General features: G+C 38.6%; 1 protein-coding gene across 4 annotated transcripts in view; it reads right to left on the reverse strand.

Moving 5' to 3' along the window:
• plcl2 (phospholipase C like 2) overlaps nt 1–16,498 on the reverse strand; it is a 48,912-nt gene that overhangs the window by 10,310 nt on the left and 22,104 nt on the right. For all 4 annotated transcript variants that reach the window (XM_008431188.3, XM_008431187.3, XM_008431189.3 and 1 more), the window contains 3 exons: nt 13,479–15,959; nt 11,231–11,434; nt 4,262–4,337 (listed from right to left, as the gene is read on the reverse strand). In XM_008431188.3, the coding sequence (XP_008429410.2) occupies nt 4,262–4,337; nt 11,231–11,434; nt 13,479–15,959 (2,761 nt within the window). The remainder of the gene's footprint in view (nt 1–4,261; nt 4,338–11,230; nt 11,435–13,478; nt 15,960–16,498) is intronic.

The raw sequence follows: 16,498 nt of genomic DNA on the forward strand, positions 1-16,498 counted from the left end.
GTCTCTGTTTCTCAACATCAGAGGCAGAATGCAGGAAAAAACAGGGCTTCCTGCAGCAAATCCACCTCCTTCCTTCAGGTTTATTTTAGGAGCTGACAGGCCACTAAAGGTGCTCCTGCTAATATGAAATATTAACTTTCCAGATTCTCCAGACCTGACTGGAGAATACTCTCTTTAGAAAATGATCATGAGAATTATCGCTAGTTAAAAAACGATTGCACAGACTGAAATAGACGATTCAGTAGGCATGTGACAATAACAAACTTTGATGGGATGATAAATCATCCCAGCAATTATTGCGATAAATGATAATGTTTATTTTAAAGTAATATAACGATAATGGCAAAATAATCCAAAACATATATAGCAGAAATAAGTAAAATTAATTATGAAGTCTCTGTACTGTCTTATAATCTTGTTTGTGTTTTTATGTTTTTTATTACCGGTATGTATTTTATAATTTGCTTGTTTTTATGTCAAGGTGACCTTGGGTGTCCAGAAAGGCGCCTACAAATAAAATGTATTATTATTATTATTATTATTATTATTATTATTATTCTGTAAAGAAATAAAGGGCTAGTTGAGACCAATGGACCAGACTGAAAACTTTTGTCATTCAGTTTTTGGTAGAATGAGAGAAAAGAGAAAAACAATAAATCTTGCAAATGGAAATTTTTGAGCTCGTTTAAATTAATCTTACAATTAATTGATTTGCTGGTTATTGCGGCACGCCTAATTGTGATAAATAATGATATTATTTTGATCTTATTTCCAAGTGATGTATTGACAATGGCCTAAAAATGCAACTTTGTTCTCTCAAAGACTAATAAACTGTCCATTAATATCTAAAATAAAACAAATGAAATGAAAATGAAAACCACACTCGACAGAAACCATAAATAAAATAATAAGTAAATTTCCCTTCAAAAATATTGATCACAATGGAAATTATCGTTCTAATTTATTATGTGATTAATTGACAAATTTAGGATTCAGATTTGTGTCTGGTTGGTTGGTTCTTGCTTTGTACTCTGCAGAGAATACAGTTTTTCTGCATTTGGCATTTAGAAACACCTTGTGCTGATTGTGTTGTTCTGCCATGTCGACGTCCTGAATGCTAAGTGGGACCTCAGTGGGAGTCTGTTAGGGGAAGTGACATCTCCCCATTACTGCTCCCAACACCTGACTCTGCACGATCCGACACCGCCTTTCATTTTCCTGGGAGGAACGTGAGGCCTCCCTGACCTGATGCGATGGATTATTCACAACTTTAGTAGCAGTTGATGCTGAGACAGTCTGCTTTGTTCACAGGGAGCCAGGTTCGTACTGACCCAGTTTCTGTAAAACCACACCGCATGCACACACAGAGGTAGAAGCAGCAGCTTGAGCACGTCCTCCTGCACTGGTGCATGCACCCAAACACGCTGCTTTTTGCAGGGACAACAAGCCAGTTCTGGATGGAGAATAAATCATTGTTCAACTTCATGGGTTTGCCATCTGTTGTGTCCTACTTTGGAATTGTTTGCTGTTGAATTTTCTCCAGCTGATGTTAGGTAATCATGTCGAAGAATCTTTGAAACCGAAAGCCCCCACAAAGCCTTAGTGCAAGCTTTCGAGAAGTTGTTTGGTCTGTTTGGGGTTTTACTGCCAGCTTATCAAGATGCAAGTTGTTTAAACAGAAACGCTTTTAAGTTGTTTATCGGTCAGCTCATCTTACAGAGAAACTAGATAGGGGTTACCAACTCCAAACCTGGAGAGTTGATATTCTGGCTTTAATTACAGCTGAAATTTATTCCAATAACCCAAATATGTAAAAGTGGAAAAGCATGTAATGAATACAGGACAGACTTCTCACTCAGGTGTTATCTACAGGAAAGCTCAGCAGATAAAACTGAACACTTACCAGAGGTAGATGATGTCTCGAGGAATTTTAAAAATCAAGGTTTTTGAGTCATTCAATGACTCTAATATGTGTAACTACACATCACGAGGGGCGATCCAGTCACAAACTGAGAAATAGTTTGAACATTTACGCTTCAGATGGTGAAAATTTGAGATGTAATCTTCAGATCCGTCAGCAAATGTAGAGCTGTCGGATATGGCTGATAAAATATAAGTTTGCCTTAAGTGCCTCGGTCACATGCTGGAGCAAAGATAAGCTGTGGGCTCTGCTTTGCAAAGGAAACTGCGTGTAAATAATATAAACTAAGCATGAAAGTTGAGAAGTTTCCATTTGATTACTTGTCTGCGCTGCTACATACTATATATATATATATATATATATATATATATATATATATATAGTAACGCAACTGTGGCTGGTAATAAAAGCCTGAAGAAGGTTTGTTTATAATCTGGTTTCTATAGAAACGGCAAAAGCCAACGGATCTATAATAGAGCATTTATGGCAAGCTCTTTGTGTATTTTATATAAATTATCTTTCCATCAGGCACCACAACACGCTTTACAGACCCCATTAGGTTTTTAACAGCCATCACTGTGTGGTATAACCATGTAATTGATGTCTAGCTATGGATTATATCATTATATCAGTAACACTGCTGTTAGCTTAGACCTTTGAAAAGGAAACTGCAAAAAAACAAGATTTCTAATGGTTATATTTACAGAATGATGGCTCTGAAATTTAACTATGTTTTGATGCAGGTACTTTTAGACTCCATATGTACAGAATGTCATACAATAAAGAAAGTAAATCTTATTCCTTTGCATTGATACATGCTGTTGCTGTCTAGCTGCAAGAATAAAATGTTTAACCTTTGCTATACAGAGAGAATAACAATCGCAGCGGGATGTAGGTTTAAAAATTCCCATCAAACGTAATCCCTGGAAAAAAAGGAAATATCTGAAAAGGAGAAAAACTTTGGCTAGAGATTATCTGCAGTTATCTTAGTGCAGAGACAAAAGAAGAAAAGGAAGCTGAGTTATGGTATTGATGCTCTGTCATATCTTTTCAATCTAATGATTTATACAAGATTACTCAAACATTAAAGGGGCAGTAATGTATATTTTCCAGGCACGTGGTGTCATTTTATAGCATAATTGTAATGAAAATGCTGCATATGTCAAACACAAAAGAAATGTAGCTTTGCAGTTTGATTCCTTGATATTGGCCTCTGTCTCTTTAAGAAGCTCCTACTCTTTCCAACACTTATCACAACACATGCTAACTGCTGCTGACACTAGTCTGGAGGAGCCGAGTGAAGGAGACACTGGGGACTGCAGGCCCAAGGAGGAACTTTGTGGAAATAGGCGGCACCGTGCAAGGCCATTCTCAGTCATGCGTGAAAGAATCAAAGCAACACTCCAGATATGTTTTGATGAAGGAATAACTTTATAACATGATCTCAGTCAATTTCACATAATAAGCTCATCTAACCTTCTATGCTACTTGGATTTCACTGTGAAGAGTCACATAGGTGTTAAAATTGTTGTATAAATATACCCACAAACCCACATTAATCAACTTTTGAATAAAATTGTAATTACAGCTGGCAGGAATGTCCATCCAGCATGTTTCCTCAAGTCTCTGAACTGAATAAACCTTGTCCCTGACCTCACTAAGTCAATATGTCACAACAGGTTCAGAGATAAAAAACTTCACCTACATGCTCTATTACCAGGTTACTTTGTAATCCTCTGATCGAGGTCGGCACAAACAACTAGGTCAGCCTCTAATACAGCCCAAAGGAAGTAAAATGAAAATTATGGTCACGACATGCATGCCAGAGACTCTGTGTGGTGGGTTCATTAACCACTGCGACGTAAACATTTCACTTATTTTACTATGCTGCTCATTTCTGCAAAAGTGCACATTTACAAAGTCCTCGAGGTATAAAGTGTGCAAACCTCTTGGACTTGGGAACATAAGGTAGGAAATGACCAGAAGAGTCGTTCACATTTAGACAAATGTTTCTCACAGTCATGAAGCAGAAAGTTCTCATTTCTGCCATCTGTAGTGTCAAGCTAGCAGTTTGACTGTTTGCTGTTTTTTTTGTTTTTCTCCAGTTTGTTAGCACACTGTGTGTGAATCGGAGCTGAGCCAAATTTGATAAAACTCTTTGAGGTTACAACGTTTCTCTGGTTGGCTTGAGCAAACAGGAACAAAGGCTTGAGTTGCTTCCAGGTACTGAATGTTTTGTTTTTTTCTTTTAAGGTCAAGCAATCTAGTTTTAGCCAGAATCTGGATAGATTTACAAAAATGTATTAGCAAAGTTTTTTTTATTTATTTATTTTTTTTTACCTGCTTTCTGAGTTTGCAAAATCCTCTCATACACGCTGTCGGAGCTCTCCAGCAGGGTCTTGCTGGTCTGGATCATCTGAAAGGAAAAATAATCAAGCAATTTTAATAACTGCTTTTAAGAGAGGTGAACACTAAAGTCCCGCAGTAAATTGTGTTGCCTGGTGTTTTTCCCATTTATAGAGGGCCGGGAAAATAAGATGCTATTGCAGGGATGTCTTTTGGGCGAGGTCGCTTAACTGCATCTCTGCAAACCAAAATTAAAGGAAAGCACAGCAGAAGTAATTAGATTTTTTTTTTATATGAGGCTGTGTTGATTTCCTTCAAGCTGTGACTATTCCTCATTTTACGGAGAAAAATATAAATGGCAACCCCTCCGCTTGGCTTTAAACGGAAACGTTGATCATCACGGTTAACTGATGAAAACGCAAACATGTCACTTTGCTGCACATCATTAGCATGTTATCTGTGACAGAGCAGCTGTGAAGGAGGCTAAGTTTAGCTCCTCTGGTGCAACGCTCTGCCCTAATTGAGTGCACAGACTCTGCTGACCTGCAGACTGTCACAACTTTCATGATGATCTATTTACATATTAAAGAATTTCTTCTAAACAAGAATGCAGCCAGCAAAATATTCTGCTGAAAAGTGTTTCAGGAAGAGGTTAGAGAAGGAAGTGCAACCTGGGTAACAGGGAGAAAAATACAAAGCCTGAGGCGTCTTTCTTTTTTTTATTAGTCATCTGAGGGAACGGCTAAAATACGATATCAATCTTCCTACATGGTACCCAAGATGACATTTTTAGTAAAATGTTACTTCATTTCCAATGTCTATCCGATACAGGAGCGCTTGTCTTCGTATCACTATAGTAACATGTACTTGTGCAGTCCTGAAGAGCCCATCAAGGTCGTGTCAAAACGCAATGCTGCTCAGGTAGAAAACTGGATTTCACTGAAAAAAATTGGCCACGTACCAACTGATCTGATTGAAATGTGCAAATGTTCTCTTTCTTGGCGGCTCTAACTGCTGATTGGGTCAAATACTGAAATTTCAAATTCTAATCAAATACATTGAACAATAAACACATTTTCTGTCTATTCTGTTAATTCATCAACAAGGGTTGTCATCCCCCCCCTTCCCCCCCCAAAAAAAAATCAAACTTGGTAACAAAGACATTACTTTAAAACCTTTAAACACTTTTAATACTTTTTTCTGTCCCGTCACTTTTTTTGTACTTTTGCCCATTGTCTGGGCCAAGATTGTGTGCAACTTATAGGAAATAAAGGATGAAAAGAAAAGTATTTTTATGAATGTGTGTGTTTGTAACCAAACACACACATTTGTCAGCTTGTACTCGGGAGGGGGTCGGAGCTGTAATGAGGTTTCAGCTAGTTGCTTATTTTTAAACAGATATTGTTTAAAAGCTTATGCTGTCCAGCATGTTTAATACTTTTCTGTTGTAGATAAGCATTTACATTACTGCCACTGGTCTTATTAAATCCCTTGCAAACATAATAGTGTCCATCTTTAAGATGTTTCACTACTCATCCTTTGGCTATTTCTATTAAAGAGGCACAGAGTCTCTTCTCTGGATATACTTGCAAATTTTGAGAGTTAAACTTCCAGCACCAGCTTAGTGTTTTGAATGTCAGCCATCGTCGTTCTGGAACGCCAATGCATGGGAGGGGAGAGGCTCGGAGTCGGTGTGATGTTTTGAAGCAAAATGTTGAGGCTTTCCTGGAAAAACTGGTTAACTGTTCAGAACAGTTGGGACCACAGCGACTGAATTGATTTTAATGACATTTCTGATTGGTATCGGGGTAGAAAGTCCTGACCGGGACATTCAGAATAGACCTAGTACTAGAACCCAGGCATGTAAATGGTAAATGACAAAATATGTAATATTTACTTTTAATTTTGTAAAATAAAGTCCAGACATCAGCAATACCTCCAGTTTCAGACTTAGGCTAAATTTCCCTGCCACTATTCCTTTGCGTTTAATTCAGGAAGTGGTTCTGCTGCACAAACATGTGACTTCATACAAATATTTGTGTTGTGTAAGTGATACGGTGCTGCAGCACATTTTTATGCTCTTTAGGGACGACCAAAAGAGTCATGCCAAATTTACATGATTAATCAATCTATATTTATTTTAAATGTTCCAACTCTGTCATGCGAATATAATAGCAAAATATAAACTTCTTACGAAATAGTTGTCCAGAAATGCCAATTTTAATAAGAATCCTAATCATAGTGTTGCTGATGAGCAAAATGACTCAAAATAATCTTGTTCCCAAAGAATACATAAAACGCAAAGATGTAAATTAAAGTGTATTTCCTGTTTTATTCTTGTGACAATCTATTCTAACCTGAGAAATGCCTTTTTTCATATTTTGCTCTTTGTGAAGAAAAGAAGGGCATGCACAAAACTATGTATTTCAATGGCACACTGTTAAAAACAAATACCGGCATACGTGGTTACCAGAATTTTACCGTATAAATATGGATTTATACACTCTTTTATTTATACACTGTTAATGAAAGGACATATCAAAACATGCTCAGTGGACAAGTAAAACTTTTGGATATTCAAGGCAGCCAATTAATCATCTAGAAATACACATTTGAGAGTTTAAAAAAAATCTTTATTCAGGGTACTTCTCATCTCTTGCTAACTTAAATTTACATTTTCCAATAGTTTTCTGTCCTTCTTTGGATCCGTTTACAAAATGGAAACTATACACTAAATTACCAGCAGCTGTATCCTCTGGTGGCTTGTTAAAGAAAAACAGTCTGTCATCAACTAAAGCTGTGGCTTTTGTTGGTCTCTAATTAGTTACCCTCTCAGACACATTTAAAAAGGTTATAATAGGCTTTTTAATTTTTTTTCTCCTGTTTCTCTAATGACCTATTGTGCATGTAAAAGGTGTGTAAAGTTTCAAAGTCCACACCCAAGGGGTTATTATAATATACAGACAACAAAACTGCTGCAAGTTCCTACTTTGGACTCCAAAAAACAAAACTTAATAATGCTGGTTTTCAGCATCACCTCACCAATTAGAGCCACATCACTAACCTATTAAAAGTTTAGAAATTTAAACCTGGCATTAAAGATAATCAGCTGAGACAAAGAAAACATTTTCTGAAGACAAACAAACTCATCATCCTCTTTTCTCAATACATATTACAGCGTGTTTCCACAGCGTGTGGCCTGCTGCTGGGTGTTTTGCGTGGGGCAGACAGTTGCACAAGCCCAGTAACATGAATCACCGTGTTATTCTGCGAGCCGTAATGACAAAGTGCTTGTATATCTGCAGCTGCAGCACTTAGAAGCTGTGATTACCTTCCTGATGGGTCAAGAAATTACCGTCTTCACGGCACACGCAGCGCCTCAAATATATATAGAAGAGACATGTTTTTGAGTTAAGAGTGGATGAGGGTATATTTGGACACACAAAAACACCTCCTAACTACTGTGATCATGTGTGTTACAGTAATTACTTCCATGTTAGCTTGGTGATGCGTTTCTCTACACGAATAGAACATGTTACACACAGTCTGGATCTTACAAATTCAAGCAATTTAAAAAAAAAAAATAGTGGCTCAGGGTACAGAAAAATGGGTATTTGGTCATGTTTTTTCAGTCTGAACATTGGCTTTAACATAATTTTCTTGTTAGGCAAACCTCTAGATTTCAATTTAAATGCCTTACATTGATTGTAAATTAGTATCTCTAAAATGGTTGCCGACAAAATAGAAACTCCTTTCACTTATTTTAATATTTTTTATTCCACCAACCCTGTTCCAGGATTTAATCTGAGTTTGACTCTGGACAAGGTCCGTTTCTTTCACAGCTAAATTAACAAAATATGAGAAAAATAATCAGAAACTACTGATATATTGGGATTTCCAGGCATAACAATCTCTCAGGTTTAAGGAAACTGGTGTGAAAAATGGGAGTGTGTTGGATGAAACGCCTTGCTGGTGTGAGAGAGTTTGCTCTTTTTGCAGCATCAGTGTCTGAGGTGGATTTCAGTGCAGACACAATTTCCCAACACTAATTAATGCAGAATATCCTCATTAGTCATGTCTCAAAAACGCCAGTCTAGTGTTTTTTAAATTTTCATATTAAACTCATCTTACAACACCTCTGAGTGTATATAATCTCTGATCTGCACTGGTGAACGCCGATACAAGCAAGACGTAGGTCAGGTAACAAAAACGTGAGTGACTTTAGCAGCCAGTAAAACTGGAGCATACGTTTTCCAGAGGATAATTATCTGCAAACAAGCTCTGCTGCTGTTAGCCATACGTTCTTCGATGCCAATAATTAAACAATATTCACGGTCACTGCCATGACTCTTGCTTTGCAGGAATATGTTTGTTAGTGGGTCCAGATGGCGCTACCGTTTCTCAGCTCTGAAAGAATCTGGCCGCTGTCATCATGTTTTATCAATGTGTAAAGCAGAAGAGTAAGGGGTGCTGAAGAGGCAAGCTGTGAAATACTGAAAAGCATAAACATTAATCAAATTATTTAGAACCATGAGCTGCTATCCCACTGAGTGTAAGCATCTTTCTTTTTCTTTTTTTTTTAAGGAAAATAGGATACAAGTGAGAATCAGATTTTGTAGCAGTCGGGGTGTGAAAGCTCTCCTAGTTTCTATGGCACACTGAAACAAAAAACATAAAACTAGAGTTCCTATACATAAATTACAATAAATTCTCACACTCAAAGCTTTAAAGTTTCCTAACTTTCTCGGTTTAAACCTTGTAGCACATAAATACAGAGACCATTTGGCTGAGTTGTTATGTTTGTCCTTTAAAAACTATTAAAACAGATTGTATTCAAAAACAGAAATGAGGAAAGAAACCATCTCTCAAACCAAACAGAACAAAAAGTTTAACATTCAGGTCTTTAAAGACTTTAGAAATTCAATTATATTGTAATAATTAAATGGGCAATATGGAAAAAAAATGTAAACTGTTTTTTCCTTTGGATACTTATTTACCCCATAGACAATTTTCAGCTTGATTAATTCAATTCCAATTTATTTAATAAAGGACAGCACATTAAGCAAATTATGTAAGGTGATTTGGGTCAAAATTTGAAAAATCAGATGTTTTTCTGGTCAGTGAAGGCATCATACTCAGAACTGCCTGGACTGAATACAACAGTCTTCAGTGGTGACTCTGTGAAAGAGTGAAGAATCATTGAGATGCTGCTTAAATGGAGGTGTAAAAAGGAAACCGCAACATATTGAGAAATATCTGTGGTTAATTCAGACTGCGACAGAGCAGGAGAGAGCAAGACTTTCAGCAGATAACAGGAAGGCTAAACATGTTACAGGAAAGTTGCTTTGTTCTATCATTAGTCTTAAAATGCTGATTTTTAGAAAATAGTTGAAGAAAATTTTTTCTCTAAGATTTACACAGACTTTTTTGCTAAAACAATTTAAATATCTAATTTAAGTTGCTAAAGCCAATTTAACATGCTGTCTGTAGTGATTTCATTTGTAAAACCCTGTTTGTTTTTTTTATGACTGCAGCCAAATATTTACAAAAACAGGGATCAGAAATTGGCCACAAAATGATTATCAGTGTTTCTCTAATCCAAATCAGCAAAACGCTGAAACCAAAATTCATATTTTTCAACATTTCTGGGGGTAAATATACATAATTTACTTAGTGGTTGTTTCACTGTCAAATTCCGATCTCTGCTAATTACCAGGGCCTCCAACTTTCCAGCACTCAAATTCTTCCATAATTTATTTGACGTGTTTCCATAAACAGCAGTCGTATTGTCACCACAGAAGCCAATTACCCAAGCTTTCAATTCAAGAGTAAACCAAGCCACCTTAAGCGGCCTGCATCTGGGTCATTTCAACATGGTTCCTCTTTAAACGCACTCAGGGTTGAGTCCCAAAGAGTAAAAGTGATGCAAAAATAGCCCAGGCAAGTAAAGATAACACCTAATTGTGTTGCTGTGTAATTGTTCCATAATTTTACCGGTTGCCTACAGAACTGCTCTAAGCCAATTGTCATGTGAGAAACGTCTAAACACTTTTACTTAAACTGACAGAAAATTAACATTTGTTTTTGTTTTAGAAGATGAATAAAGCAAGCAGTGTGTAAATTGAATAAAAAGAGCAGAAGGAACATCATCTTCATGCAATATTATACAAAAAGTAGTTTGTTTTTTAATCTTCTGGACCAGCTTACCGAACCACATCGACCCGTAAACGAGGCATTAAGGTCCCACCACAACATTTCAGTCAGGTTAACATCTGCACTATGACTGAGTTAAGAAAAACTTCATCACTGTTTAATAAATACGCTGTATGAACTGTGTTGTGTTTTAGGTTGGTTTTATGACCCAATAAAGCAAATGCATCGTTTTTTAAAGAAATATTTAATGCATGAAAAACATAATACCCAGAACAGGATGTACGTCTTATAAATAAAAGTATTTCAGGAATTAAAATTCTTTAAAAAAAAATTATAATCAGACTTGACAATTTATGAAAGTAAACATGCTTGGATTAGATGTTAGTTGTCTGCCTGTTTTGTTCGTTTTAATGTTCTTTTCACTCACTATGAGCCAGAAGAACATGTTCTGCTAACTGTAATGATATTTGCAATGGCCTCAGTGGCACGTTGCATAACTTTTCAACATTGATTGTATTACTTAACAGAGTTCCAACCCTATTACCTAATCACTTCGGCATGTCCCTGTTATATCAAGTAAAGTCAAGATATCGATCTAATCAGAGTCGAAGTTGGTTTGCTGAGGTGAAAAGAAGCTATTGATTGGGAAATTTATACATAACCAAATTACATTTTTTCTTTCTCCGGTACTTGCAGAGCAAACAAGAAGAGGGAATTATTTTTGTTTCTCCATTTTAATAAACTCCTAAATTCTTCAGGGATGTGAGTCTGAGCTGATGTAATGGGCTGTTTTTCCTGACCATTACTCACCATGTCGTAGGAGGTGACGACCTTTTTCAGGACCTCTGGGAGCAGGCCTTGGAGCTCCAGGTTGGGGTACGGGTCAGAGAGGTTAAACACCAGGAGCGGGCTGTTGTCGGGTCCTGTCAGCCGAGGGGAAAGGGCCAAGATGCACTGCTTCAGGTTGGCCACGGCTGAAAGGCCGCAGAGCTCCTTAAAGGACACTATGGCATTCTAGGTTGAGACAAATTGCAAATTAAATGCGCTTAGTTACGAAAACAAAGCAAAATCTAATGCAAAGCATGTAATCTTTTATTCCTGCAGGGTAAAATCTTTATTTCACAGGCATTAAAAGCTGAAACCAGGCCTCCAGAGATCAGCTCAGTGACAGAGGGAGAGGCTGGAAGCCGTCATCGCCTGTGTCGCTTGTGAGAACTTTCATTTTGGCACTTGTTAGCTGCTCCAAAGCACCCAATCCTTCTGAACTGACACAAGCATCAAGTGGAAATGAAACATACACCCACGAAAACCCTAAGCTTCCTGTGAAAGGCCAAAATTAACCCTAGCATAAACAACCGCAGGGACAAACTGTGAGGGAGCGATCAAGATGTGTTAGTCTCATGGCTGCTGGCTTGTTATCGCACAATGAAGCAATATAAACAGGAGGCCCAACGTACAGACCGATGTAACGCCTGCAGGAACAAAACACGATGCTCAACACAATGTGGCTGGACGTCCGACTCCGCTTTTCTCCTCCAGCTTTACATTCCTATACAGATTCTTAATAAATTGTATGGGAACATGTTTATGTGGTTATACTTTTGTATTTCTTCAATTAAACTTCAGTCAAAAGAGAAACTAACGTTAGCATTTCCAATAAGGGCCAATTTAACTGCACAAAGTTAATTCAGTCAGGATTAGTGGTGGTGCCGTTAAACATAAGCTACTGGATCCCAAACAGGAAATGGTTTTCCACAGGGGGAACATTTCCAGCACTGTTAAACTGGTTGATTATTTTCTTAATATGCTATTAATAATATCAAGTTGGTTTGCTGCTTGAAAAGATGCTGCAGTGATGCTTTGAGCTGTTACATCCTTTACTCTAATGCATACAAGGCTTGTTTTTTCACACATTTATGTCATACAGAGATGGTACTTAAATGATTTCGTCATTATGAAAATAAAACTATCCAAATCAACCTAGCTTTGGGTTGAAAGTATCGGCTCCTTTTTAAATCATGACTTTTCCATTTCTTTAAACATTTTTGACCATTCTTCTTTGGAAAATAGCTTATATTTATTCAGATTGAATAGATGGCAATCGCTAATGTATCAACTTAAAAAATTTGACACAAATTCTCAATTGTTTTTATGTTTAGACTTTGACTAGGCCATCCTGACACATTCTTTGATCTAAACATGGCTCTAGCTGTATGTTCAGGGTTGAGACTCAAATGTTTTTGGGTTTCTTTTGGCTCTCTTGGCCTTTGTTTGAGAGTACTAGGACAGGAAAGTGGCTAGACATGCAGAAAAGGTCACCAGGCAGGGATTCGAACTTGTGACGGCCGCGTCGAGGGCTAAGGCCTCCTTATGTGGGTTGTGCTAAACCCTTGCGCCACCACAGCACCCTGTCTCAAGTATTTTACATCTCTTCTCCAGAACTGCCTTCTGTTATTTAACTTTGTTAATCTTCCCATCAACTCTGATCAGCTTTGCTGTTGGTGGCAACGTGCGATATTAATTTTCACAACAGATTTCCTAGTCCGCTCTGTTAGTTTAGGATGTAAACTGTCATGATGTTTGGCAGATGTGTCTTTGTAGGTTTGCAGTAGTGCTGTGTGGTTTCCATGTTGGGATGATGTATTTAATAGTTATGTTCAAAGCTTGGGATATTGATTTGAATGCAAAGAATGAGAAGTGAATAAATAAGTCCAAAAATAAACACATTTTTTGATATAATATGATCAAAAGATTATGAATTATATGACAAACATTCAGACCATCAGTTCTTTATAGAATTGGAAATAAAACATGAGTGTTCCGCATTTTAAATATGAGACTGAACTAGATATGCATACAATTACACATAAAGATTATGTTTAAAAAAGGTAAAGCATAAATTATTCACATGAAATAGACAAAAATATAGCTCAAGACAGATTACTTAAAGTTGTCAACCCTTTATGTCAATCATCTTGTTCATCTGACTAAATGATGAACATACATCAGGTCCAGGGAGTTCTTGGTAAGACACAAAAGTCTCATTGAGTTGTCTTACCTGCATGTTTTCTCGGAGGTCGGTGGCCTCTCTGAGTGGCAACAGGGCTGTTTTAAAGACCTCATCAATGGCCTTGATCTGCAGCACTCTCATACTAGCGTACTCTCTGCTCTTCTTGCCTTTCCTTACTGACAATCCCCTTTTGTGTGGCTTTCCTCCACCTCTTCGATTTGTTATGGCAACATGGACAAAAAGCAAAGTATGAGGCAGCAACTCTCCTGTCAGAGACTGTAGCGGTACGTGGCGGAAACCAGGTTGGAGACACTCAAAGGGGATCGTATACTGGCCAATAAACTCATCCCCAATATAGTCATCGTCTAGAACCACGAAGCGCACCATTGCGAGCTCAGGAAGGTTTATCTGAAACTCAAAGCTCTCATCAAATAGTGGGTAGTCCCCATTTTGGTGGACTGTTTTAGTCCTCTGCTCTGCACAGTCTGCAGGAATGCCGTGTATTTCCACGTACACGTATGGGTCCACCACGTCTCCCTTGGCACCGGAGCCTTTCGGTTTGGGGAAATTTTGTCCACTGATTATCTTGATGTGCAAGAGCTGTGGAGAAACCCCAGGCACTGAATCTTTTGTGTTGGCACTGAAATATGAGACCTGCTCCCTCATGATGGCCGGTCGGAGAACGTAACCACTGTTGCCATTCTGACGGAACCAGCCGATGTTCAAATCCATCATCAGCCCAGGAGTCTGATAGTTCATGGCTACAATCTGGCAGCCGCACTTCCAGAAGTCTTGTGGATTCATGTTGCTAGAGTCGATCCGCATTGGGCTCGGGTAAACTCGTGCAAGAAACTTCTTGTTGTAGTTGACAAAGTCCCCAGGGAAATCACACGCACAGCGAGTGGCAAACACCTCATTGAAAGAGCAGAGCTCCCAGGGTTTCTGCTTCTGGAAAGATGTTGGAAAGTCTTTGAACTCCACAGATTTACACAGCGTCACCAGATCAGAAAGGTCCTTAAGCAGCGGGATCTTTTTGGGTGCATTAGTCTGCTGCTCTGTGGACTCGATGCTCATCCTCTGAGACATCTCTGCCCCCTCGTCCTCGTCCGTCACTTCTCCTTCTGAAGCAGTGCAGTTTGTATCCAACTTCTTACCCTTCAGCAGGATCTTTCCTTTCAGCTCAGATGGAGATGGGAGGTAACAGTCCTCGAGTTTTGGAGAATCTACGTGGATCCTGTCTCCAAGGATCTTCTTCAGATGCTGAAACATGACTTTCTGCTGCTTTACAGAGCAATGGTTTTCCAAACACAAAATCAGAGGAAACTCGGAGGCAACAAAGGCATACTTATTAATGACGTCTATGACGCTGCGGAAAACAATCTGTGAAGTCATTGTGTGACCAGTATAGATGACGGGCTCGTTATCAGACCCGTCCCATACGTCCAGCTCCACACAGCGACAACCCATCTTCAGAGCACGGATGTACCCCGTCACATCTGAAGGACCTCTGAATTGATCCTCTATCAGATACGTGTTGTGGGATGCATTGATGTAGTAGTGGGACAGAGGCTGGGTCATGTCTTGGCAAATGGATTTGTGCTCAGGGTCAAATATGTGGCACTCTGCAGACATAAGATAGTTGGAGAACCCATCAAGAGAGAGCCATCCCTTTAGCCGGCCCTCTTTGGATGGTTCATACTTGTGAATGACATTTAAGCTGGTGTCTTCACTGACCTGAGCCATTCCCTGCTCTGCCTCCAGAAATATCATTAAGTCCTTAGTATCGAGAAACTCCTTATTACTGGAAAACTGAACAAAAAGAAAATAAATCTCTGGTCTTGTGCAAAGGTCATGAAAGACTTCTGCAAACTCTTCTTTTGTCACATCAGACCCACTTTTATCTTGAGCTTTGTGGAGCTCCTTGAACTTTAGTTCTATTTTCACATTTTTAAGTCCCGGGTTTAGTTTCTTTATTAGCTGCACGGCAGCACATATTGCTATCTGTTTGTTGTGGTTAACGTCGTCTTCATCGAAGAGGTCGCTTAACCAAGATGAGCGCAAGTTGTTCTGGCTGCTCTCGATCATATTCAAGGTATGCTTCCCATAAGAGATCAGGTACCTCAGACCAGTCACCCATATGTTGGCTACATCTGCTGTGTTTGCCACCAAGTCCAGGGACTCGTAATTCTCCCCAAAGATGATTGAAAAAGCACAATCCTCTGATATCTGGTCATAGGTGCCATTAGTTCTAAAAGTTTCTGTATTCTTGCCTGTCCGGACCTCCTTGATGGACTTCACGTCTATCTTTGCCTTTTCAGACTCCTTCTTCGTTGGCTCCCACCTCAATGATTGCATGTCGGCGTCAAGAAGAAAGTAGCGGTGGTAAACGCGTGAATTGGATCGCACTTTTTTCAGCTCCGAGCCATCCACCATGGCATTGATGCAGTCGCTGACTCTGCTAATCTTCTTCTCAGTGGGCATGCTGCTGAATGAGACGGTCTTCTTTCTTTCTTTTCGTTGTCTTCCATCCTGTAAAGAGAGAGACATACTGTAAATAAGTCAATTCATGCCTAGCACTGTCACCAGATGCTTTAAAATTGGACTCTACAGTGTTTTAGATATCATTTATGTCCTTATCCCTTTATTCCTGTACAACACAAGTTTAAATTAGTTCATGATATGAGACACATTTTCATTGGCATCAGCCAATATTTGCTATCAAGGTGCTTCAAGGTTTTAAAAAATATACTTTTGAAAACCCCAAAATTTCTTTATTAGGTTCCTATAAGCAACATACAGAAACGACAAAACTCAACTCTGTCCCTGCCTCACCTGGTGCTGTGCCTTTGAGCCACAGTCAGCTGCCTAAAAGACCAATTCACCTGTTTGGAAAACGTTTTCATTCATAATAAACATGGATATTTATGGCCTGCAAAATCAAAGGGCATTATCCATCACACTTACTAGGTAATGGCATTTTAAAACTACACTTGGCAAACTATGAGCAGCATGTCTGTTGTGCAGCCAAGTGTTGGTTCTACCTGTACAGAAAGTCTGATTAACGAAGC

The sequence above is a fragment of the Poecilia reticulata genome, chromosome 16 (assembly GCF_904066995.2).
Source record: "Poecilia reticulata chromosome 16, P_reticulata-male-v2, whole genome shotgun sequence".
Lineage (NCBI taxonomy): Eukaryota > Metazoa > Chordata > Actinopteri > Cyprinodontiformes > Poeciliidae > Poecilia > Poecilia reticulata.